The 24,381-nt window shown below is 43.6% G+C and overlaps 1 protein-coding gene across 4 annotated transcripts; it reads right to left on the bottom strand.

Annotated features, from left to right (window-relative positions):
• Nucleotides 1-6,227: 6,227 nt before the first annotated feature.
• On the bottom strand, nucleotides 6,228-24,379 carry dglucy (D-glutamate cyclase). Of its 4 annotated transcripts, none has more exons than XM_072365532.1 (16): nucleotides 24,305-24,379; nucleotides 22,496-22,588; nucleotides 20,841-20,948; nucleotides 18,616-18,769; nucleotides 17,311-17,397; nucleotides 16,795-16,948; nucleotides 15,956-16,106; nucleotides 15,749-15,871; nucleotides 14,758-14,979; nucleotides 13,942-14,059; nucleotides 13,711-13,853; nucleotides 13,510-13,609; nucleotides 12,336-12,484; nucleotides 10,518-10,637; nucleotides 9,621-9,775; nucleotides 6,228-8,319 (listed from the first exon to the last, which is right to left on the bottom strand). In XM_072365532.1, exons 3-16 carry the CDS (start codon nucleotides 20,914-20,916, stop codon nucleotides 8,140-8,142), a joined length of 1,932 nt encoding a protein of 643 aa, XP_072221633.1. In that variant the 5' UTR covers nucleotides 20,917-20,948; nucleotides 22,496-22,588; nucleotides 24,305-24,379; the 3' UTR covers nucleotides 6,228-8,139. The 4 variants fall into 4 exon arrangements, with proteins under 4 accessions (XP_072221633.1, XP_072221631.1, XP_072221632.1 ...); XM_072365530.1 differs by having other exon boundaries at nucleotides 20,841-20,917; XM_072365531.1 differs by having other exon boundaries at nucleotides 20,841-20,917; nucleotides 22,496-22,567; nucleotides 24,305-24,375.
• Between the last annotated feature and the right edge of the window lie 2 nt (nucleotides 24,380-24,381).

The raw sequence follows: 24,381 nt of genomic DNA, 5'->3' as shown, positions 1-24,381 counted from the left end.
GAGGGATTTCTACTCAGGCACTCTACTGGGACCACTTCATCCAGTACAAAGCAGTACAAATCTGAGCTGTAGTTTGTTGGTGTCCTCTCTCAGCCTGGACCTTTCTGTCTATTCAAATTTAACATCCAGATATGCAACATTAGACAAATCATTCAGCCCCACTGGGGGGGAAATCTGATTCAGTGCGGCCTAAATAATTTTACTGTTCTGCTGTACATCTGCTTTAGTAGGAGGACTGTCAGGGGAATCCACTTCCTGTGTCTACATGTTGCTGTTTGGATGCATGGGAATAGCTTTAAGTAGTTTCTGTTGGTCTAAAGTATGTTAATGTTTTACTGAACATCTATGGAAACCCAACAATGTCAAATGTAAAGAAATATTAAGTAGCTCTCCTATAGCTACTTAATATATAGCTATAGGCAAGTAGCCGACTGTAGCACTGCTTTGTACTGGATGAAGTGGTCCCAGTAGAGTGCCTGTGTAGAAATCCCTCCGTTAGCTCTCCTATAGCTGCAAGTAGCCACATAACAGCAGCTATGAGCTAACAGAGCTATGAGCTAACAGAGCTATAGCACACGTTCATTCATCCATTCTTCTTAAAGTATTGGTGAAATAAAGACAGATAATGCCTTATTTAGAGGCTGCATCCTCTAAGCCCCGTTCTCTCCGTTATATGGATCTCCAGTTATCTAAATATCTTCCGAAGGACGCCGACTTTCACCAAACTGTTCTCAGTGAGCAGATGAACGGATTTAATGCCAGAAATAAGGTTTAAAAATACCGGAGTTCCCCTTTAACTCAGGTTAAAAATACGATTTTGTCTTCAGATCAGTTTGAGCTGCGGCACATTTCTGATCAGAAAAAGTTTCTCCAGCCTCTTCACAGAAGAGCTGGAGTGACCGGACCTCAGGATGGATGCGAGCCGGTGGCGTTTATTGGTTTTGGGACGTTAATAAAAACAGCTGTCAGGTGAATCGGGAGCTGAATGGGAATGAGAGTTGGCCGTGTGTGTCAGAGTGTTTGTTTTTGCAACAGAATCCTTCCTCTGGAGGGACGTAGGATGTCGTAAGAGTGCGTCTGTTTGTGTGTCTGCTCAAAGCGAGCAAACAGGGACGGTTTAAATGTGTGTGTGCGTGACGGCGAGCCCTTAAAAACTGAGGAAGTGTGTATTGTGAGATCTGTGTGTGATCTCCGGGTCAGAGCTATGAGTGTTTGTATTAATCTTGGCAGAATCAGCAGCTGCTGTCGTCCAGCAGGAAGTCCCATTAAAACGGGGTCACACGGGGGGGTGAAAGGTCACAGCTGAAAAAGAGAAGAAGAAGAGAGTTGAAGTTGAACCTGATTCTCTGGCTTTCCATCATAAAATATTTTCCAAATCTACTAGATAAATTCCTCCAGAAGAAAAACAGAGGGCAACGTTTCCTGTTTGGAGTATAAATCAGAGACTTTATTTATCCCCACAGAAGAAGATACAGAAGTTCACATTAAACAACCGATTTAAAGGTGTTATTAAAAGACAGGAGCCAGCAGAGATCACACGGCCAGCTTCTCTCTTTGTTCCTCATAGTATGAATAAAACATGGAGGAACAGAAGCGTTCGTGTTAAATGTTAAAATCAGCTGTTTGAGTCGTTATCAACATGCCAGAGACAGCTGGGATCTGCTGAATTAAACCTTATTTCACAGAAAAACAACTCATTGTGTCAGTTTGACAAAAAGCAGACGATTTATACTGAATATGTCACCTTTAAAAGGTTTTTTACTGTCTGGTGCTGGAACACTGACCTTAAACACAAGGTCTGCACACATAAAACATCTTTCAGGCTGTCGGCTGAGGCTGAAAACATGCATTTCTTCCTTCTCGGCTGGACTATTGCAACTCCTTTTGTAAAGCCTCCTCCAAACTCTCTGATGTCCTGAGGACCTTAAAGTCCTTAAAGCTCTCTAAATGCAGGTTTACTTGTGGTTCCAGGAGTAAAATGGGAGGCGGAGCCTTCAGTTATCGGGCTTCCTCGTTGGGTTTGGGAGTCGACACCATCTCACTTTTAAGATTAGAGTTAAAACCTACAGGTTTACAGCTAATTCAGGCCCCCATTTGTCATGTTTTGATGTGGTGGTTGTTTTCTACCCTGAATTATCAGCGATTCTACTTCTACCCTCTTTTCTTTTCTTAAAACTGTCTTCTTTACAGTTTGAACTTGTCATCTTACGTCTGAATCTGTGGGATCATTTCCCACATGCCTGAAGGAAAGGTGCAGTATGAAAGAAGATGAGACCCAGCCCTGTGCAGCGGTACATTCAGCCTCAGTAATAACATACACGTAAAAACTGTGGTTGGATGGTTTGTTTTCACTCCATCTCCTCTAACGCATCACTAAATATACACATAAGGTCGTTTAGGCTCCACCCAGAGTCTTGAAATACCGTAACTATGCAAATTTACTCTTCAAACTCATTCTGGGAAACCAACCTCGGCTGTTTACATCTCCGTCTTCCCTGCCTCTCCCGCTCTGTGGCGCCGATGCTGCTTCGGGGGAAATTACAAATGTCAGAAACCCGTCAAGCTGAGGCTTATTTTTGTTTGACCAAACTGTCTTTATGTGAAATGCAGAGCCGGGCCTTAAAGATCGGTCAGCGTTCCAGATGTTAAGCTACATTTTCCAACATCTAATCTTGCGTTTTTGAGTTATTGCTCAGTTTTGTCTCCAGATGCAAACAGAAATTTGGGTATTTCCTCAATAAATTCGTCCTCTCCTCCTCCAAACGTCTGAGGGGTTAAAGCTCAGCTGCTGATCTGATGATGCAACACTGATAATGACTTTTTAATTCCAGAGAAAACATCTTATCTGATGGATAGGAAGAAGCTTGGCAGCTCCAAGGCTTGTGATGGCTGACTATTCTATCTACCTTTTGACATTTCAGGCACATATTTGCCTGCTCTCAGTCTTTTTGTAGTAAAAATGGGTCAAATAAACAGAAACTGTGGTGGGAACTTGTCTGTTTGTTTTCTAATGCGTTTAAATCTGTGAATTCATCACTTTGATGCAGTTTGTGTTGCTGCCACTGTGTCACCCTCTCATTCCCTGCCTCCTCTTTCTGTTAAACTCCATCTAAACAGGTCCCAGGAAGCACTTTTCTGCAGATTAACAGGAACCAAACAGCCACTGTAATGAGAACACACATCCTCCTGGTAGAGAAACTCAGAATAAGACCTCTGCAGACACAACGACCTTCTTCCATTAGTGTAAACCAAATGATGACATCAGGAAAATAAGTCACATGAAGTGATATTAAACAGGAAGTCCTCTGCTTTTCTGAGCCAACATTAACCTGACGGGCAGCTGAAGACAGCTCAGATCATCATTTTCAGCACTGAGATCTTACAGATAATTAGTTACTGATGAACAAGCTAAAGACGTCTCTCTGGTTGTTCTTCTCCTCACATATAAAGCTCTTAATGACCGAGCTCCATCACATCTTAAAGATCTCATAGTTGGATATTTCCCCAACAGAGCGCTTTGCTCTCAGGCTGCAGGTTTCCTTGTGGTTCCCAGAGTTTCTAAAATCAGAATGGGAGGCAGAGCCTTCAGTTATCAGGCCCCTAAAAGCAGAATGGGAGGCAGAGCCTTCAGTTATCAGGCCCCTAAAAGCAGAATGGGAGGCAGAGCCTTCAGTTATCAGGCCCCTAAAAGCAGAATGGGAGGCAGAGCCTTCAGTTATCAGGCCCCTAAAAGCAGAATGGGAGGCAGAGCCTTCAGTTATCAGGCCCCTAAAAGCAGAATGGGAGGCAGAGCCTTCAGTTATCAGGCCCCTAAAAGCAGAATGGGAGGCAGAGCCTTCAGTTATCAGGCCCCTAAAAGCAGAATGGGAGGCAGAGCCTTCAGTTATCAGGCCCCTAAAAGCAGAATGGGAGGCAGAGCCTTCAGTTATCAGGCCCCTAAAAGCAGAATGGGAGGCAGAGCCTTCAGTTATCAGGCCCCTAAAAGCAGAATGGGAGGCAGAGCCTTCAGTTATCAGGCCCCTAAAAGCAGAATGGGAGGCAGAGCCTTCAGTTATCAGGCCCCTAAAAGCAGAATGGGAGGCAGAGCCTTCAGTTATCAGGCCCCTAAAAGCAGAATGGGAGGCAGAGCCTTCAGTTATCAGGCCCCTCTCTGTGGAACCACCTGCCAGTTTGGCTTCAGGAAGCAGACACCCTCTCTACCTTTAAGATCAGGCTGAAACTTTCCTTTCTGATAAAGCTTATAGTTAGGGATGGCTCAGGTGAGCCTGAAACATCCCAGAGTTCTGCTGCTATAGGCCCAGCCTGCTGGGGGAGCTCCCATGATGCACCTCTCCTCCCTCTGATATCATTGTTGTCACATTCCCACTGTAGGAACATTTCGCGGTTCCTAGAAACTTTTCAGGAATAGGGACGTTTTTTTTTCGTGCATTCGGACATACAGGAACCAGGGACCACGGCCCTCAGTTCCTGGAACCATTTTACCTCCTTCAGGGTCTTTTCTGGGCTCCACAGGAACATGACGTAGGTGTTTGGTGGCTGTAGCTCCGCCCCTCGTCTGAAATGTTTAATAAGTTAAACTTAGACGTCGTCTCCTTTGTCTACGGCGCTCTGCTCTCCTTCTTTCCTCCATGAAAGGAAGAAGTATCGCCCGCTGCTGGATTCTCCGTCTCCTGACTCTCGCTGTGCTTTGTTTTGTTGCTGAGTGGCGCTAAAGTAACACGTCTGTCGCAGACGGCTGCGTCACATCAGTCCCTGTCCAGGTCCCCGACTCATGTGTGAATGCAAAATGAAACAGTTCCCCTGGGGAAGGACAGTTCTTATTTAACGTCTCTGTCCGAATGCAGCTTAACTTGTTTCTCTCTCTCAGCAGGTGTCTCTGGCCTGGTGTTACGGTGCTTGTTGTCCCCTCTTTCCTGTCCTCTCAGCAGGTGTCTCTGGCCTGGTGTTACGGTGCTTGTTGTCCCCTCTTTCCTGTCCTCTCAGCAGGTATCTCTGGCCTGGTGTTACGGTGCTTGTTGTCCCCTCTTTCCTGTCCTCTCAGCAGGTATCTCTGGCCTGGTGTTACGCTGCTTGTTGTCCCCTCTTTCCTGTCCTCTCAGCAGGTATCTCTGGCCTGGTGTTACGGTGCTTGTTGTCCCCTCTTTCCTGTCCTCTCAGCAGGTATCTCTGGCCTGGTGTTACGGTGCTTGTTGTACCCTCTTTCCTGTCCTCTCAGCAGGTGTCTCTGGCCTGGTGTTACGCTGCTTGTTGTCCCCTCTTTCCTGTCCTCTCAGCAGGTATCTCTGGCCTGGTGTTACGGTGCTTGTTGTCCCCTCTTTCCTGTCCTCTCAGCCGCAGCTGGTCCAGGGCCGGTGTTCTGGTTTAAAGAGAAGAAGCTACTTTGACTTATTTCCCCACATACTCTGCTCAACATGTCCATGGTTCACTTTGACGGCACCTGATCAGGGCTGCTGGATGGATGCTTCCACCTGCAGGACCGCCCCCTCCCAAACTGTTACAAACTCTTTTCAGTTCACATAGAAGATGAAGCAAATAAAAGCTTTTAGAAAAGAAGTAAAAAGACAGAATAGCGGCTCATTTCCACACGTTTGGAATAACCAGCCGGCAGTGGAGAACTGCTGTTTCAAACAGGCTAAACTGCTGATACTGAGACAGGAAAACGTGTCTGCAGACGTTCAGCTTACACCAGAAGGAGGTTCTGAGGTGATGATCGTGGCTGTGAGACAAACTGAACCGGCACCAGAACCACACAGCTGTGTTGTTCACATACCTGGGCCTCCAAAAAGCTCAGAAACTATTTCAAAGGCATTTTAATATGAGCACGATGCTGAATTTCTCACGTTGGGAACAATCAAACTTTCATGAAAATGGACGTAAAACTAAGCGGGTTACGCTGGATTTGGAGGACCAGGAGCGTGTTTATGAAGCACAACATGGTCCAGATTTCTGAATGCTGCAGAACAGGAGGGTTAGTTCACTGTCTCAGCTCGCCATCTCCTTCTCATTTCATGTGTTCGTCACACAGTAGCTGCACAGCTCGACCTCTGACCTCAGCTCCCTGAGACTGTGGGTGGAACTCGCAGGAATCCTCAGCCACTGATGGTGGATTTAAGTCACCGAACGTCCTGCAAAACACACAGACATCTGGAGGACGTGTTAATTATGTTAAAAACACCTTTTTAGCCAAACAAAAAGGTTTAACAAAACATTCCCGAGACAAACTTCTCATCAGAGGAGTCAGATTGTTTTTATTTCAAATCACTTTCCTGCAAATGTTGCTTCATTTCACAATAATTTACAAAAATCACTCAACAAAGACGGCCGTGGTTCGAGTGGAGTGTCGCCGAGAAGCAAATACTTTAGCTTCCCTTTAAAGGCTCTCAGACAACATTCATCACCATGAGTCTCAGATGTTTCACATGCTTCTGTTGAAGGGTGAAAAGTTTGCTCCTTTCTCATGATAAAAGAAGGAAGATACAATTAAAATGTTTGAAAAAACATTCAGAAAATCAGGGTTTAACTCACATAAAAGGCTTTTTGGGTGATTTAATCAAATATTTCTGAGAAGAAGAAGAAGAAGAAGAAGAAGAAGAAGAAGAAGAAGAGGCCCGAGAACAACGTATCAAAGGAATGTGTTTTAGTTGAAGGAAGTAAAACAGAAACCTTCAAAGTGCTTCTTTCACATCTGCTCAAATCAGATTTGTTCAAAGAGCCTGAAGCTTTCATGAGGCGGTTCTTAAAGAGACAGCAGTTAAAACGAAGCATTTCGGGTGGAAAGTGACCCGAGGAGCTGCAGCACTGCACAGGATGACAGAAAACATTTTGTGGTGTGCGTTAAACTGAAGCTGAAGGCACATCTCTGACCTCAGAGCTTAACCATCCAGGGCTTTGAAGTCCGATACTGGGGCACGGAGCGCATCGGTTAATATCTACAGTCATGTGAGAAAGAAAGTACACCCTCTGTCAGTTCCAAGGTTTTACATGTCAGGACATAATACAGAGAATCTGCTCATCAGCAGGTGTCAGAAACCAATGCTGCAAACCTCAATGAGCTGAAGCAGCGCTGGAGAGAAGAGGGCCGAGATTCCTCCAGAACCAGGAGAGAGACTGATAACGTCCCACAGGAAACCATCACTGCAGCTCACTGCTGCTGAAGCTGCTGGATCAGGGGTTCACTTAGTTTTACTCACTGCTGCTGAAGCTGCTGGATCAGGGGTTCATTTAGTTTTACTCACTGCTGCTGAAGCTGCTGGATCAGGGGTTCACTTAGTTTTACTCACTGCTGCTAAAGCTGCTGGATCAGGGGTTCACTTAGTTTTACTCACTGCTGCTAAAGCTGCTGGATCAGGGGTTCACTTAGTTTTACTCACTGCTGCTAAAGCTGCTGGATCAGGGGTTCACTTAGTTTTACTCACTGCTGCTGAAGCTGCTGGATCAAGGGTTCATTTAGTTTTACTCACTGCTGCTGAAGCTGCTGGATCAGGGGTTCACTTAGTTTTACACTCACTGCTGCTGAAGCTGCTGGATCAGGGGTTCACTTAGTTTTACACTCACTGCTGCTGAAGCTGCTGCTGGATCAGGGGTTCACTTAGTTTTACACTCACTGCTGCAGAAGCTGCTGGATCAGGGGTTCACTTAGTTTTACACACTGCTGCTGAAGCTGCTGGATCAGGGGTTCACTTAGTTTTACACTCACTGCTGCTGCTAGTGAGTGTAAAATAAAGTTCAGTAAATAAAGACAGTGTAACATGTGATGTGTTCATCTGATTTACTGAGTTTTAACACCTGCTGAGGAGCTGAAGATGATTATTTTGACACATTAGAATTGAAAGAGAGTGAACCTTCTTTGGATGGATATGTTAAAGGGTGTCATTTAGTTATAAGTTGTATCTATTTCAGTCAAATCAAGATTTCATTCATTAATCCATCAATATGGCACCAGATCAGCACCGTTACAAAGTTTGATCTGAACTCTGATTTATTCATTAACTAAGCAACAAAGAGCCGAACAGACACAAAGAAAGAGCTCTGCTCAGCCACTGAAAGAAGGAAGTGAGCAGAAAGGTAACCGAGGCAGCATGTTACCACCACACTGCTCTCCTTTGTTTCTGTCCCACTTCATTGTGAAACGCTGCCACCTTAAATGAAAGAAGATGGTGGTGGGTCCTGCGTGGTGGAGCCCAGTGTTGCCTCCAGCAGTCTGGTGATGATGTCAGAGTGTGTGGGGTGAAAGGTCAAGCCATCCACCTCCATGGCCAAGTTCCCAGTCTTCCCACTTCGTATTCCAAACCGCACCAGAGTTGCCAGGCAGGACTCCTCCTGGTGCACAAAGTCAGAAGTCATCAGTTACAGAACAGTTCAACAGTTTTTTCCTTTAGCAGCAGCTAACGCTAACAGCTAACGCTAACAGCTTAGCTTATGAAGATGACGTACACCAACTTCTAAGGAGTTACTGCTGTTCCTTTCTGAAAGATGAACATTATTGTTCCCACATTACTTTGTTAGCTGAAGCTAATGCTAACAGCTTAGCTAATGAAGATGACGTACACCAACTTCTAAGGAGTTACTGCTGTTCCTTTCTGAAAGATGAACATTATTGTTCCCACATTACTTTGTTAGCTGAAGCTAACGCTAACAGCTTAGCTAATGAAGATGACGTACACCAACTTCTAAGGAGTTACTGCTGTTCCTTCCTGAAAGATGAACATTATTGTTCCCACATTAATTTGTTAGCTGAAGCTTTCTAGTTGAACGGTTCCGTTCTGTAACTCAGACAACCTGCAGCTGTGTTTAAGGTGTGTTTCCAACAAAACACCGGTCCTCTCCTCACTCTCGCTGCTACATTGAACGCCGTGTACCGCTCTCTGTGTGTTAGCGTTACATTATCGGCATGTTTCTGATAAAGATGGAGGTCTCCAGGTACAACTGTTTAATGAGGTTAATATATCCAAAATGTTTAAACGCAGTAATTAACGGTACACATGCATTACTACGAGTTACGCTGTGCACATCTCCGGCTTGGTCCATCACTGTGGATGAGAAAGCATTGTTTGTTAGCATCTGCTGCTAACTTACAGCTAACTTCTAACTCACAGCTAACTGCTAACTTACAGCTAACTGCTAACTTACAGCTAGCTGCTAACTTACAGCTAACTGCTAACTTACAGCTAGCTGCTAACTTACAGCTAACTGCTAACTTACAGCTAGCTGCTAACTTACAGCTAACTGCTAACTTACAGCTAACTGCTAACTTACAGCTAACTGCTAACTTACAGCTAACTTCTAACTCACAGCTAACTTCTAACTCACAGCTAACTGCTAAACTGGGATCAATACAGTAACCATCTGTATCTATAGAGCTGGAGTGTTTCTGACTGCAGGAACAGCTTCATTATGTCTGTGTTGCACCATTAAATCACACAGCAGGTGTCCAGGTGTTGATGACAGATTTTTAGGAACCATTTATTAACTTCTCTGTGTGCAGAAAAACAGTTTTCATAAAAACTGATAATTCAATGAACTTGAATGAGGTAAAACGCTCACTTTTCCAGGTGTTCACATATACAGAGACGATTAGTCTGAAAACCAGAGACAACTCCTGTGAAAAGAGATTTTGCTACCTTCTCCACAGATGGCAGGTTGGCGGTCCAGTCCTGCAGCTGCTCTTTGGTGGCTGCAGGCTCCAGGCCTCTCCTCAGGTACCGACGGTGTGAAGGGCAGGTGTGGAGCAGGTAGAGCCCGCAGGCCACAGCATATCCTCCCCAGTTCGACACCCCTGCGGCAGCACAGGACGAGGGGGAAGAGACAAAGAAATAAAAACATGTCAGATCATCAGTGTTGTCCTATTTTAGCCTCTGATACGATCGATCACAGCATTCAGAGACTTGAACATGTTATTGGGATTAAAGGAACTGCATTAGGCTGGTTTAAGTCATATTTATCTGATAGATTCCAGTTTGTTCTTGTAAATGAAGAATCTTCCTCACACATCGGAGTAAGTCATGGAGTTCCTCAGGGTTCTGTGCTTGGACCAATTCTTTTTACTTTATGATAACATTATTAGACAGCATGTTATGCTGATGATACTCAGCTGTACTAATCTATGAAACCAGATGAAACCAATAGGTTGGTCAGACTACAAGCCTTAAAGTCTTAAAGACATAAAGACCTGGATGACTCAGAGCTTTCTGCTTTTAAATTCAGACAAAACTGAAGTTCTCTTTGAGAAACTGTCCAGTTATATAGTTACTCTCTGTGGTATTTCTTTGACCTCTCGAGTTATTTCTGACCTTTGACTCACATATAAAACAGGTTTCTACCTTCTTTCACCTTCGTAATGTTGTTAAAATCATGAACATCCTGTCTCAGGGTGATGCAGAAAAACATGAAAACACATATTTCTCCAGTTTTAGCCTCTCTTCATTGGCTCCCTGTTAAATTCAGAATAGAATAATGTAAAGCTCTGAATGACCAAGCTTTAAAAGGACCCGTTTCAGCAGTGTTTACTTCAGCCATACCAGCAGTAATGGCTGAGTCAGCGGAAACGTCACAGGCGATGAGGCTTCCCTTGGGCATCAGGCTCTGCACCCTCTCCTTCAGTTTACCCATCCCCAACTCATTACCACCATCACCGATTCCTACAGAGCAACAGGATGAAAATGATGAACAAGTTCCTCTTTGTTTCTATAGCAACACACAAACTGTGTTTTTAGTTTAATGGAAGTTTGAAAGAAAACTCGTGTTTTGAAGGAAGAACAAATCAGGTGTTAAAATTCAGTGAATCCAACCTCACTGTGTCATTATTTATTGAACAAAAACTGAGACAAAACACAGAAGCAGTGAGTGTAAAACTAAGTGAACCCCTGATCCAGCAGCTTCAGCAGCAGTGAGTGATAAACTAAGTGAACCCCTGATCCAGCAGCTTCAGCAGCAGTGAGTGTAAAACTAAGTGAACCCCTGATCCAGCAGCTTCAGCAGCAGTGAGTGTAAAACTAAGTGAACCCCTGATCCAGCAGCTTCAGCAGCAGTGATGGTTTCCTGTGGGACGTTCTCAGTCTCTCTCATGGTTCTGGAGGAATCTCGGCCCTCTTCTCTCCAGCGGTGCTTCAGCTCATTGAGGTTTGCAGCATTGGTTTCTGCACAGCTCTCTTAAGGTCCCACCACAGCATTTCAGTCAGGCTGAGGTCTGGACTCTGACTGGACCATTGCAACACCTTGATTCTTTCCTTTTTCCCACATTCTGCTGTAGATCTGCTGCTGTGTTTGGGATCTTTGTCCTGTTGATGAGCCAGTTTCAGCCCAGCTTTAGCTGTGGGACAGATGGCCTCACATCTGACTCTAGAATACTTTGGTATCCAGAGGAGTTCATGGTGGACTCAATGACTGCAAGGTGCCCAGGTCCTGTGGCTGCAGAACCAGCCCAGATCATCAGCCCTCCACCACCGTGCTTGACAGCTGGTATGAGGTGTTTGTGCTGATCTGCTGTGTTTGGTTTCCTCCAAACGTGCTGCTGTGCATTAGGACCAAACATCTCCACTTTGCTCTGGTCTGTCCAAAGGACATTGTTCCAGAAGTCTTGAGCTTTGTTCAGATGCAGCTTTGCAAACCTAAGCTGTGCTGCCATGTTCTTTTTAGAGAGAAGAGGCTTTCTCCTGCAGCCCTTCCAAACAAGCCATCCTTGTTCAGTCTTTTTCTAACTGTGCTGTCATGACCTTTAACCTTTAGCATGCTAACTGAGGCCTGTAGAGTCTGAGATGTAGCTCTAGGCTTTTTCACCTTGGGGTGAACTTGCTGGGACGTCCACTCCTGGGAAGATTGACAGCTGTCCTGAATGTTTTCCACTTGTGAATAATCTTTCTCTCTGTAGAATGATGGACTCCAGATAGTTTGGAAATGGCCTTATAACCCTTCCCAGACTGATGGGCAGCAACAGCTGGTGTCTTTCCTCCTTGGCATCATGTTAAAACACACCTGAAAACTGACAGAACTTCTGCTTTTATAGAGCTGCTCACACTGACTGATGATCAGTTAATCAGAGCATTGATCAGCAGCTCCTGGCTGCTACTTACCCTCTTAGTTCCTGTGGAAGCAGTGAGGGTTCACTTAGTTTTTCACACACCGTCAGGTTGGCTTAACAACATTTTTAGACCTGATGTGGACTGTTTTATCTTAATTTCCAAACTTGGAGCTTTCAGCTCCCTCTGCAGTCCCACAAAGCTTCATGCAACTGTTTGCAGCAGCTGCACCACAAACATTAAACCCAGTGAGAATCAAGATTTCTGTGATAAACTGTTACCATGACAACAATCTGAACCATATAACACACCGTTACCCACCTGTAGTTGTAATTCCTGCAATATTCTTGGCAGCAATGAACAGGTTATCGATGGGATCCACCAGATGCTTGATGTTTATTCCTCTCATGTTGTAATAATTTCCATCTTCAGCCCGTCCGCTGCGCTCTATCGCCACCAGGTGGTCGTACCTGGTGTGAAGCGACAGAACCGCATTGTTTTCATGTCCTCTGGTTTCCTATTTGTTCTTAAATGTCTCCTCTGATAGATTAGACCTTTAAATATTACATGTCCTGACATTTTTCCATGAAAGTATTCCCTTCATGGCTGAAAACAAGTCCGCTCTGGAACAACAAACTTGGATTTTTGGATGTTTTTTGGATGTTGCGTGTAGTTATGCTGAATTATAACTGACTGCATCTGTATTTTGACCTTAAGATGCAGTTATTATGCTCATGTAGCTTTTAAGCTGCAGAACTGTGGTGACGGGCCACAGATCCCAGGTCCCAGCTTCATAACAGAGGCACAAATACACTCATGTTTCATCAATAAATTCTGCAGTTGTGAAGTATAACCTCATAATAGGTTGGATAAGGAGTAAATTCTTTCACTTTTAGTGCATAAACTCAGTGTGGTGATAAATATTAGTACTTTAATGACGTAAATTGGTTCTGTTCAGAGGGAGAAACCAGCTGTAATGGACACATAAGGGAAAGATGTTACTCCTTCAGCTGCATTAAAATACAGTTTATCACAGCAGGAGAGAAGCTAACAGATGCTAACACAGCTGGATGTCAGCTGGAAAGCTAATAGCTGCTGTTCTGTAGTTCTGTTATCAGTAACAGGAGGAATATTTGGAGATAAATATGTTTTTTGTTCATATCATGCAGCTGTAACTGTGGCTAAACGTAAAAGCTGGTTCATAATGTCAATTTTTCTCTTTTAAATAGATATCAAACAGTATTCCGTATCCGATTACTCGATAAATCAAAGCAATCATCGATAGAATAACTAAATAATCGCCTGCTGCGGCCCGACTGTGAGCACCTGTTTGAATCAGGAATCTGTGAGTTTCTGCTGGCTTGTGATCAGAATTAAAGAGGCAGGAACAGAAGTCTTTATTTTGAGGCGATTAACTTTCATCAGTTTTGTGTTTAGCCTCGAAACGTCCATCTGTGGAAGTAAAAGCGAACGTTTTCACTATCGATCGGCTAACCTGGGTTTGCTCGGGTCTCCATGGTGACACAGGAAGTTCAGCGCAGCATCTGGGCCCTCGTCTTCATAGGTGAGCAATGGGATGGCAGATTTCAGCACCCCTGAAGGAGAACCACAGGGTGAACAACTTTCAGCGGCTGCTTCTTTCTTCTTCTTCTTCTTTCTTTTCGAACGTCGGTGACGAAGCTTCGTTCCAGCTCACCTGTCCTCACTGCTTCATCAACGATGGCTCGATTCATCTCCAGGGCTCTCCTGTCCGTCAACAGCGTCACCCGTTTCCCTAGAGACAGCAGCATGGTCGCCATGGCAATGGCTCCAGGTGGGCCATCTGTTTCGTCAGGAGGGCTAAAAAGGACACAAACCATCTAAACTGCAGGTTGTACAAGAACAAAAAAGGCGGGTGAGTCCTTTTCCAAGGCGGAGTTAATAGTACCTGTGCATGAAGTGTGTAGGAAATCCAGTTGTTATGACAACAGAGGAGGAGTGGGACAGCGCCAGGCAGGAGCGAAGAAGTTCATCCTGAAGAAATAACGCTCTGATGCCTCGTTGACCTGAAGAGAGAAACGGACAAACTCTCATCCCCTTCCTGCTGATTCCAGAGAAGAAGAGCGGATCTTTCAGAGCTACATTAATGTGAATGAACACGAGTCCTTAAAGAAGAAAAAGCAGAGAAATCCGTCTGATGTTTAAAGTCATGTTTCTGCTAAAATGTTATATTCTATAAAACTCCTTCTTCCTGCTCCTGGGAGCAGATATCAGAGCGTCTGAGGTCACCAGCAGGTGTAAAACTCCCCAGAAACACAACCCTGGGATTTATTTAGTTCCTCTTTATGTGAAAGTTCCTCCTTTAACGAGCCGTTCTGATTTTCATTTCTAAAGTAGTCACTCCTTAAGTTGGCTCCGCCTCCTCTGCTAAGCCCCGCCCACTCACATCCGCCCCCCTGGGCGGATGAAGCCAGCTCCTGGTGGAAATGTCCTGCTCACAGTTAACAGTCAGGTGTTAAACAGGGAGCTGCTGTGCTTTAACCAACATGTTATTTTGACCAAAGTCTGTCTCAAACAGCTCAATAAGACCTCAGATAATAATAAAATTATATAAATAATCTGTCACCTTTAAAACTTCTTCTTGCAGGCTTTCCTAAAAGCTGAACTAAATTGTATTTCAATGCCAACAATGAAAGAAAACTCTTTGGGTCACGAGCAGTGAAGCCTGCAGTCAAACTAAACCCACTTCCCTGAATGTTTCTACCTGGATCGTCTCCGATTATCATCTCCAGCTGTCTGATCTTCGCCACCGCCGCCTTCGACACCAGGCTGTACATCAAGGGATTGTGGGACACGGGGAAGCAGAGCGGGGTCAGCTCAGGACTGGGTTTGGCGTCCAGAGGGTTCATGATGTCAGCGGAGGGAGAGTCGGGGACGTCGGTTAGGAACATGCTTCCCGGAGAGTGACTGAACGCCAACGAGGGCTCTGAAAGAGAAGAAATGTGTTAGATTTCAAAGTTAAATGTCTCCATCCTTTTATTGTCTCTTACTATTTATTCAACAGACACAAGTTCAAAGAAATGAGAATATTTTGAACATAAACAGATCTAAAGCGACGTTTCAGCGGCTTTCAGAAAATAACTGATGCCTGCTTCTACGTACCAAAGAAAAAACATTAAAGTTTTTATTATCTCATCATAAAACAGGAGACCATCAATGTGCTGAAATCTTCTCCAAAACAGCCTCTTACAAAATAAAGCAGGAAGTAAGTTAAACAGCAACAAGGGACACCAAAATAAAGGAAAACCCAGAACAGTAGATCTTGTTCTTGTTCTTTTTGTCCTCTCACAGGAGCCGTACAGCCCCCATCCCATAATACATTCAGCAGCTTCATACACACAGAGTGTGTGAGCTCGGCTGCCTGCCTGCAGTCCACATCTGTCTCCTGCTGCAGATGTTGGAGCATCATGAAGAGGAGAACCAGGGACTGCTGAGCAGCTGGAATCTGGGATTCAGCAGGAATGGACTCAGATTCCTGTGAAAAACTCAGTTCAAACCGTTAAAAAGAGTCATTAAAGGAAGCTGAAGGAACAACTTTCACTGAGTGTTGATGCTTCAGATCCTTCATTTGGTTCTAAATACAAAGAAGTTGATCAGTGAGTGATCTTTGGACTTGTGTCTGTCTACTTTTGTGGCTATGAAACAGATGTGATGGTTCAGAAACAAACACGGCTTTAGGAAGTCATAACCCTCACTGCTGCTGAGTATTGCCTCGATAGCGGTCACCCCACAGGCCCAGAAGACGGAGACATCCCCCGGCTGCAGCTCCACCTGCTGTCCATAGTCCGGTCTGGACAGGTCGTGTATCCCCAGCAGCGCTGCAGACAGGAAGCACCAACAAACATCCATCAAGGTGTAGAGGTTTTCATGGAGGTTTTCATGTGAAGACAGTGTGTGTTTACCTGGGTCTCCGATGTGAACAGGAGCGCCATGAGCCAGCGGGTTGAGATGAGTCACCTCCACGGCTGCATCCAGCAGAGCGGCTGGAACAGGACGCATAGTGACCACCAGGGGGCAGCGGAACGCCCCAGCAGGGACACAGCACACTGTGGTCTGCACACACACACAAACTGCTCTTTCTATCCGCCTTTAAACACATTACAGCCCCCTCCATAACGTTCGGGACATAAGTTCTGTCCCAAACATCATGGAGGGGGTTATGTATCAGCCGACTTCCTAAAGACACCAAAAGATAAAATGAATCCCTGTGAGGCAGCATCTCACTTCGTCCACCTTTAAAAAAACAACAACTTTCCATCCAGTTTGGAGAGGAAACATCTTTACTTTAGTGAAAGTTAAGAATGTAAATCAATGAATTAACTGATAAAAATTCAGATAATTGGCAACTTTGTGTTGGTAAAATTAACACAAAGCTTCTCAAATGCTTTGAATCTACAATCCTGAAAAGGAAAAAGTTATTAACTTCAACAAATCAAAGACGATACGAGCACAAGAAAGTTCATGTTTAGTCTCTTCAGCTTCTTTTAATTTGTTGATATTTATCTAGTTTTGTATTGTACTGATTGCTTCTATTTCAGGCTTAAAACACAGAGTTCCACCGACAAGCTTTACTGAGCAGAAAAGAAGCCTGATGTTAACCTCGTCCACTTCTCTGGGCTCGGAGGCGTCTCGGATGGACCGTCACACGGTGGAAACGTGCGCTGTGGTCAGACCCATCAGTATTCCAGATCTCTGTTGGACGCGGTGTTTGTGCTGCTTTATAACTAAAAGCGTCTCATACCCTGTACATGCTGACATTTCGGCCTTGCTCCACGTTCCTCACAGGGACGCCAGCCTTCTTCAGTTTACCCTCGAAGCCAAAACTGCAGCCCAGATAGAAGCTGACCATGTCTGACAGCGGGCCGCGGCGCTCGGCCTGCAGCTCCGACGCCGTCCTGGGACCAAACAACAACAAAGAAGCTGTAATCTCCTCCAACTTGCTTCTGCACCCCATAATCTGCCATTTATTGTAGAGAAATGCTGCTTGTTATGCAGAATTCAGATATGAGGGCTTTATCTTTTGTTAAATTAAACAGACTCAAGAGATGCTTCCAACATGTAGAGTTTCTTTCTTTCTTTCTTTCTTTCTTTCTTTCTTTCTTTCTGTTTCCAACTAGAAACGCATCATCAGCCATTAAACTGCTGATTTCTCTTCTCTCACACCTCATAAGTTAGTTAAAGTTAAAGCAGAAAAGCACCAGAAATCAGTGATTTTAACTGAATTATGTCCACATTGCGTCAGTCTCTGCTCACAGACCTGGACTCGCTGCTGTGACTCTGCAGGCTGGAGACTGTTTTCACCAGACGACCCTCCTCGTACACACAATACTGAGCGATATCTGTCCTGTGCACACAAAACACACACATGTTGAGCTGAGATCTGTCACACTCATTCAAAATTAAACGTTTTTACAAAGTGTTTTATTGATCTATTTAGTACTTTCACAACAACTGTAGTAATGTTTGAATGGAACCGGGTGAAAAGATGCTTCTGTGCACCTATTAGAATAAAAACAGCAACAGTTTCATGAACAAAATAACTTAAAACTGTTATTTTCTTCATTTGATCTTTGCCAGGATCAGCAGAGGAAGCAGGATCAGGTGTGAACAACGGGTCGATTCATCAACAACACAACATAAAACTACCAGGAAACAACATGGGAAAAAAAACAACTTAACACAACAAACAGGAAGTGAACACAACTGAATACACAACAAACAGGAAGTGAACACAACTGAATACACAACAAACAGGAAGTGAACACAACTGAATACACAACAAACAGGAAGTGAACGCAACTGAATACACAACAAACAGGAAGTGAACACAACTGAATACACAACAAACAGGAAGTGAACACAAATTAACACAACAAACAGGAGGTGAACACAAATTAACACAACAAACAGGAAGTGAACACAACTGAATACACAACAAACAGGAAGTGAACACAAATTAACACAACAAACAGGAAGTGAACACAACTGAATATACAACAAACAGGAAGTGAACGCAACTGAATACACAACAAACAGGAAGTGAACGCAACTGAATACACAACAAACAGGAAGTGAACACAACTGAATACACAACAAACAGGAAGTGAACACAAATTAACACAACAAACAGGAGGTGAACACAAATTAACACAACAAATAGGAAGTGAACGCAACTGAATACACAACAAACAGGAAGTGAACGCAACTGAATACACAACAAACAGGAAGTGAACGCAACTTAACACAACAAACAGGAAGTGAACACAACTGAATACACAACAAACAGGAAGTGAACACAACTGAATACACAACAAACAGGAAGTGAACACAACTGAATACACAACAAACAGGAAGTGAACACAAATTAACACAACAAACAGGAAGTGAACACAACTGAATACACAACAAACAGGAAGTGAACACAAATTAACACAACAAACAGGAAGTGAACACAACTGAATACACAACAAACAGGAAGTGAACACAACTGAATACACAACTAACTAAGTTAACTAACTAAGTGGCCATAAAAATCTGTTTGTTCTGCAGGTGTGTGTCCTACCTGATGTCTGCATGTTCAGCCAGAGGTGGACAGGAAGTCTCTCCTGATTGGCTGCGGTAAAGGAGCGGCAAGGGGGCGGGATTACTGCGACAGAAAGCCTCAAAGTCATCGGCGAGGTGAGTGGGCAGGATGACGACGTTCGCCTGCTGGTACCCTGAAAAAAAGACTCATTTCTAAACACATCATCTGTTTCTGAGGTCAGCAACATCCACAGTTTGGATCAGAAACAATAACCAGAATATTATCATTGTTGCTGTAGTCATCAATGCAATAACAATAATTAAAATATAAAGACACATATACCCAAATACTGTGTCTGGATGCCTGCATTAAGTGAGTATAAACACACATATTCAGTGGGTCCTGAGACATTTAGCAGCCACTCCCCCTGCAACTCCACCACCAGCATGTCTGCCCTGTGATGCCTGGAATAAGACCCCAAATCAAGATGAGATGAAGAGGAGACGTCTGGGATGCAGAGCAGGAACAAAATGGAGGAAAAGGAAGTTTAAAGCATTTCTTCCCCTGATCATCAGGGGAAATGTGAGATCTCTGGTGGATAAAATGGACGAGTTTGGAGCCCTGATGAGGACACAGCAGGAATATCAGGCAGAGACCTGGCTGCAGGAACAGCTCTAACAGCTCTCTGCTCAGCTTTAAGACTATCCGGGCAGACAGAGACTGCAGACAGAGCGCTAACAGTAAAGGAGGAGGATCACAGAGCTGGTTAACAACAGATGGTGGAATCCTGGACCTGGCTGCAGGAACAACTCTAACAGCTCTCTGCTCAGCTTTAAGACTATCCGGGCAGACAGAGACTGCAGACAGAGCGCTAACAGTAAAGGAGGAGGATCACAGAGCTGGTTAACAACAGATGGTGGAATCCTGGAGAGAAGGAGCGTCTCTGCAGCCCAGATGTTGAACTGCTGGCTGAGAGTTTCTGTCCATGTTGTCTGCTGAGAGTTCACCTGAGTTACCTGCTGACGCTGTGTGTGACATCATCAGCTGAGTTGTTGCTAAGCTACAGAAACAACAGCCCAACCCACTGATGGAGACCTCTGAAGGTTTCTACCACACCTTCCTCTCTGCTACACCTCAGCTTTCAACATGTTTGTCAGCTGATTTATGTTTTATTCTGTTATCTGTAACAACATCTGATCTTTAATAATAATCAATACTGCAGGGATATAATTGTCCTTTGGAATTAATAATGTGTTATTGAAGTGAATTCAATTGAACGAATTGGCTAATGTGATGCCTTGAAAAGGCAAGATGGAGCTGCGATGGGTGGAGTGTTGATAGGGGCAGATAATAATAATAATAATAATGATAATAATAATAATAATAATAATAATGAGAGAGAAGAAAAATTACACAAAACACAAAACCTACAAAACAAGCCGTGGCCCTTTTTTGAGTTCCTGATCATTGCGTATTTGCTACAATATTTCTGCACAAACACAAGCTTGAGGGAAAAAGGAAAGTTTTTTTTTCCAATTTTCGTCATCTCAGTATGAAAAAAAACCCAACTGGTTATTACATTTTATCTCCAATTTAAAGACTAGATCAGAAATAACTGCAGGAGCAAAGTCCCGTCGTCACTCTTACCGTTTGCTAATCCAGTCGTGGTGCTTATTCTGGGATCTTTCTGCCTGATCAACAGTCTCAGCTCAGCAGGACTCAGACGATCTAAATTAGCTGCCTGCTGCATCTCAGAACACGATCAACTTCTTTCTCCTCCGAGGCGATACACTGGGTCTTAGCTGCTCGAGGCAGAGCTAAATGCTCAGACATTTCTGCCCAAATGGCTCAAACTTTGCCTCTTCGAAGACTCCCGTTAAACTATCTGTTTTTATAGGGTTAATGTTTGAGTGCAGAGGAGTTAGAGGTGGTTAATCTTTGAAAAGGATTTGCTTTTCGTTAAGTAATAAGTTACTTCGACCTCCAGTCTTCGTCTGATCATCATTTGCTCGTCTACATTTGGTTCCTTTCATCAACATCTTCCTTCCAAACCGTGACCATGAGGGCGAGTTGACCCATTTAATCGTCCCCAAAGACCCAGAAATGTTGGATTAGTAGACAGGAAAATGTTCCGATTTGTTTGAAGAACCAGTAGAATTTAATTTCAAAGGCGGGAAAAACACTTATTATTAACAAACTCTTCGGTTTTCATCCGTTTTCATCTCTACAAACAGACGAGGAGAAGCTTGAAGCATTTGTTTCACCTTTGTTCACAGAGGAGCTGGAGAAGCTTCTGAAAAATCCACAGGAACTCCTGGTGATTCTCCCAGCCGACATCATGCTTCAGAGGAGGAAAACATACGGTTACGGCCCTAATAAAAGAGATCACACTGCGTTTCACAGTCAGAAGAAAATCAGGCCTGAACTCAAACTGTAATCAGTCAATAATCCGGATTTCACTGTGAAATTCTCTCCAATAATTTCAGATATTTGCCCACCAAACCTCCTCAGTTTGCCTTCATAAAAGTGATGATGAAGCATCTGACAACATTTTTACAGTCAAATTTCCGCTGGGATTCACATGTCCTGCCATTCATCACCTGAAACACGAAGGTCTCCCACCTGTTCTTTAGAGATCTTGTTGAATGACCTTTTAAATCGTTCGGGAACTAATAATCTCCGATTTGTGTGCTTTTATTAAAAGTAGGACAGGAAAAGCAGGACTTCCTGCTGTTAGCTGTAGAGTATTCTTCTCTGAAAGCTCATCTTTCTTCATGATATTCCACACTGTTATAACCTTTCTTACCCATAGTTTAAATCTTTCATCCATCGGTTCGTTGTAAAGTCTGATTTCCATCTTATCCATGTATCTTTGCAGCTTATCACCTCATAACACGTTCTGTATCTTTTCCATCTTGCACCAACTCAGCAGTGCTTTAGACGTGTAACTTTTCATGTGTGTTTGGAGGCCAAAATGCGGGTTGAACAGACTCATCCATCTAAAATAGGGGTAATATGAGCTATTTTTAACTTGAGCTCCTCAAGATGAGAGAAAATGAAGCAGAAGTCAAATGAAAGACTCCAAATTAATCTCAGAATGTGTCTCATCAACTTAAATAATCAGAATTAATGAGTTAAAGAGTTTAACTCAGTTTGCCCAAAGTTAGGGGCGAGCTGCCCCATCTGGGGGTAAATTCTAAAGATCACTTAACATAAAACCAGACAAAGAGACTCCACCAAGGTTAGAATCCTCTGAAAGAACGAAACATCGAATAACAAGACAAAAAGCTGCATTAGCAGTTAGATATACGCTGCGTCTCATCCAAACTCCTCACTTCACCTCACATCAGATTGTTTCACTCGCTGGAAAATCAGAGAAATAAGATTCGGATTTTTGCATATTTCTACACAACAAAAATTACTTTGGCAGTAAATAATAAAATAAAAGTCCAGCTCAGCTGTTTCTCAGCCTTTCTTCTTCCACAGCCGGCTGTGGGGGGGCTGTTTAATAATCCTCTGCCCTGTGGTGCATCTGGAGAAGTGCAACCATTGCTCAGGACACTCATCTGTGCATCTGTGGGAGCTTTCATCGGCTGCTTGGTGTTAAAATCCTCCACTCGATGCCACCAAGACACATAAGTCGCCACCTCATGTCCACGTGTAACGGACTGATGATTTCTGTCATCTTACCAACATGTGACATCATCTTCAGCCCTGGGTAAGCAGACCGATGCAGCAGTTTTTAAATAAAGTCGGTGCTCATCGCTCCTCCAGTCTGGCAGAGATGATGGTCACATGACCATATAAACAATAAACGGTTGCCAGGATACAGAGGGTGGGTCGCCGTACCCACGCTCGCCTCATGGAGACGTGCACTCAGTTGTGTTATGTGGGTGTGTTACAGCCTGAGGTTCATTACCTGGTGTATCCGAGGACCCCGATGAGGCGCTGTCCTCTCTCTGCCCGACTGGATGTGATCAGAAACAAACTCCTGCCGCCCGAGGATGAAAGTCTGGGTCAGAAAGTGGACAAAACGGAGGAAGAGTTCGATACAGAACTAAAGCAACGGTATGTTTAAAAATGTTTAAGACACGAGGAAAGCAGAGTGTGGGTCAGGATGGAAGGAAACAGACGGAAAAAGACGGTTACGGGTCCTTTTTTATTCAGCTTCTATTTCGACTTTTCAAACTGAACAAACAGAGATATTTAAAGTCGAACCCTTTCCTTCAGATCCTCCTGAAGTCTTCCAGCTTCAACCAAAGAGTTTCCGCTGCAGAACAGCAGCTGATGCTGGACTCTGTAGGCAGGACTCATCAGCTGCGTTTACACCGACCAACAGCAAGAAAAACGGTAGAAATAATCCAATTATGAAGACTTCTGGTAGAAATTAATGACTAACTGCTTCTTCCACCTTTGACTGATCTGTAAATGATTTAAACTTCAGGGCAAACCTATTTTTAACCCCCCAGTGGATGGCATAATTAAACCTTTTCTCCCAATAATACTTTATTAATCCCTGAAGGGAAATTATATTGATGCAGAAAGCTCTATTGTTAAAGATATGCTGTTATGTGTAGATGACAAATAAAGTGGAGAAGTCTGGACCCCAAAATGGACCATCCAAAGGCAGAACTTTCCCAAAAATCATTATTTAACTAAAAGCACAGCCTGGCAGAACCTCCGATAAACTAAATAAAATCCAAAATCAGAACAAGAAAACATGGAGAACCACAAACTGACAAATACAACTGAGGAGATGAAATAGTGACAGGATATAATCACCTAACAGGAAACACGTGTGAGACCAGCTGAGTAACAGGAAACTGACTTTCAAAATAAAACCAGAAACGAAACAGAACACAAACTCTAACAACAGAAACAGAATAAATCCAAACGGAGGACAAATGCTGGTGAATCTGGGAAGCTGAGACGTAATAAACCACAAACCGACCTAAGATCAGGGCTGAGAAAATAACTAAAAACTTAACAGGAAACAGAAAACGAGAATGGAAATACCAACAGAATAAAGACATGAAGCTAAACTAAAAGGGACAAAATGCTACAACAAAATACACATAATAAATAAAAGCACCAATAAGGAAACCCTTCACATCCCACGCTTGACTGGTTCTTTCAATAAATTTCATGTTAAAATCGATCAAATAAAGACTAAAAATAGACTTTCCATTGTTCACTGCCTCCAAAGAATCACCAAATCTCACCACCAATTCTGGTCCTGAGTCAACAGGTGAACCTGCCTCCACGTGATGATAGAAAATATAGATCCTAAATGCATGTTTCCGCGCTGTTTTATCTCTAAAATAAGCTCCAGTAACTGTTTTCTTCAACTCTAAAATATGAAACCCAACACGTACCTTTATTTTGAAACCCCCCAGTTTTGAGTTATAACGTCCGGTTGAAAAACTTTGTAATAAATTTAAGGACATTTTACTCAGTACTGACAAATAAATGACCTTGAAATGCTGTAATGTTGCTTAGATAATATTAAACATATGTCTATCAATAGTGGGAACGAGGTTTATCAGGTAGCTCGTGCCGTCAGTTAGCTTCATATTTACTCTGAACAGTTCGGCTACGTCACGTATTTTCTTCCTTAACTAGCTAACTAGTGTCTTTAATGTCAGCTTTTGCCACACGAAGCTGTTTGTTTGCTAACAGGCAGTGCGACGCCCTTATTTTCACTTCTTTAACACCGGCATTTTCATACCTTTCACAGAGACACTACATTGCCGGACAGGAATATTGATCGGTTTTCAGTTAGCTGACCTTACGTCAAAACACGTA

This window comes from Leuresthes tenuis, unplaced genomic scaffold, assembly GCF_036924035.1.
Source record: "Leuresthes tenuis unplaced genomic scaffold, fLeuTen1.0.hap1 SCAF_15, whole genome shotgun sequence".
Lineage (NCBI taxonomy): Eukaryota > Metazoa > Chordata > Actinopteri > Atheriniformes > Atherinopsidae > Leuresthes > Leuresthes tenuis.
Note: the sequence above shows the minus strand (reverse complement) of the source record. Positions and strands in the feature narration are given on the sequence as shown.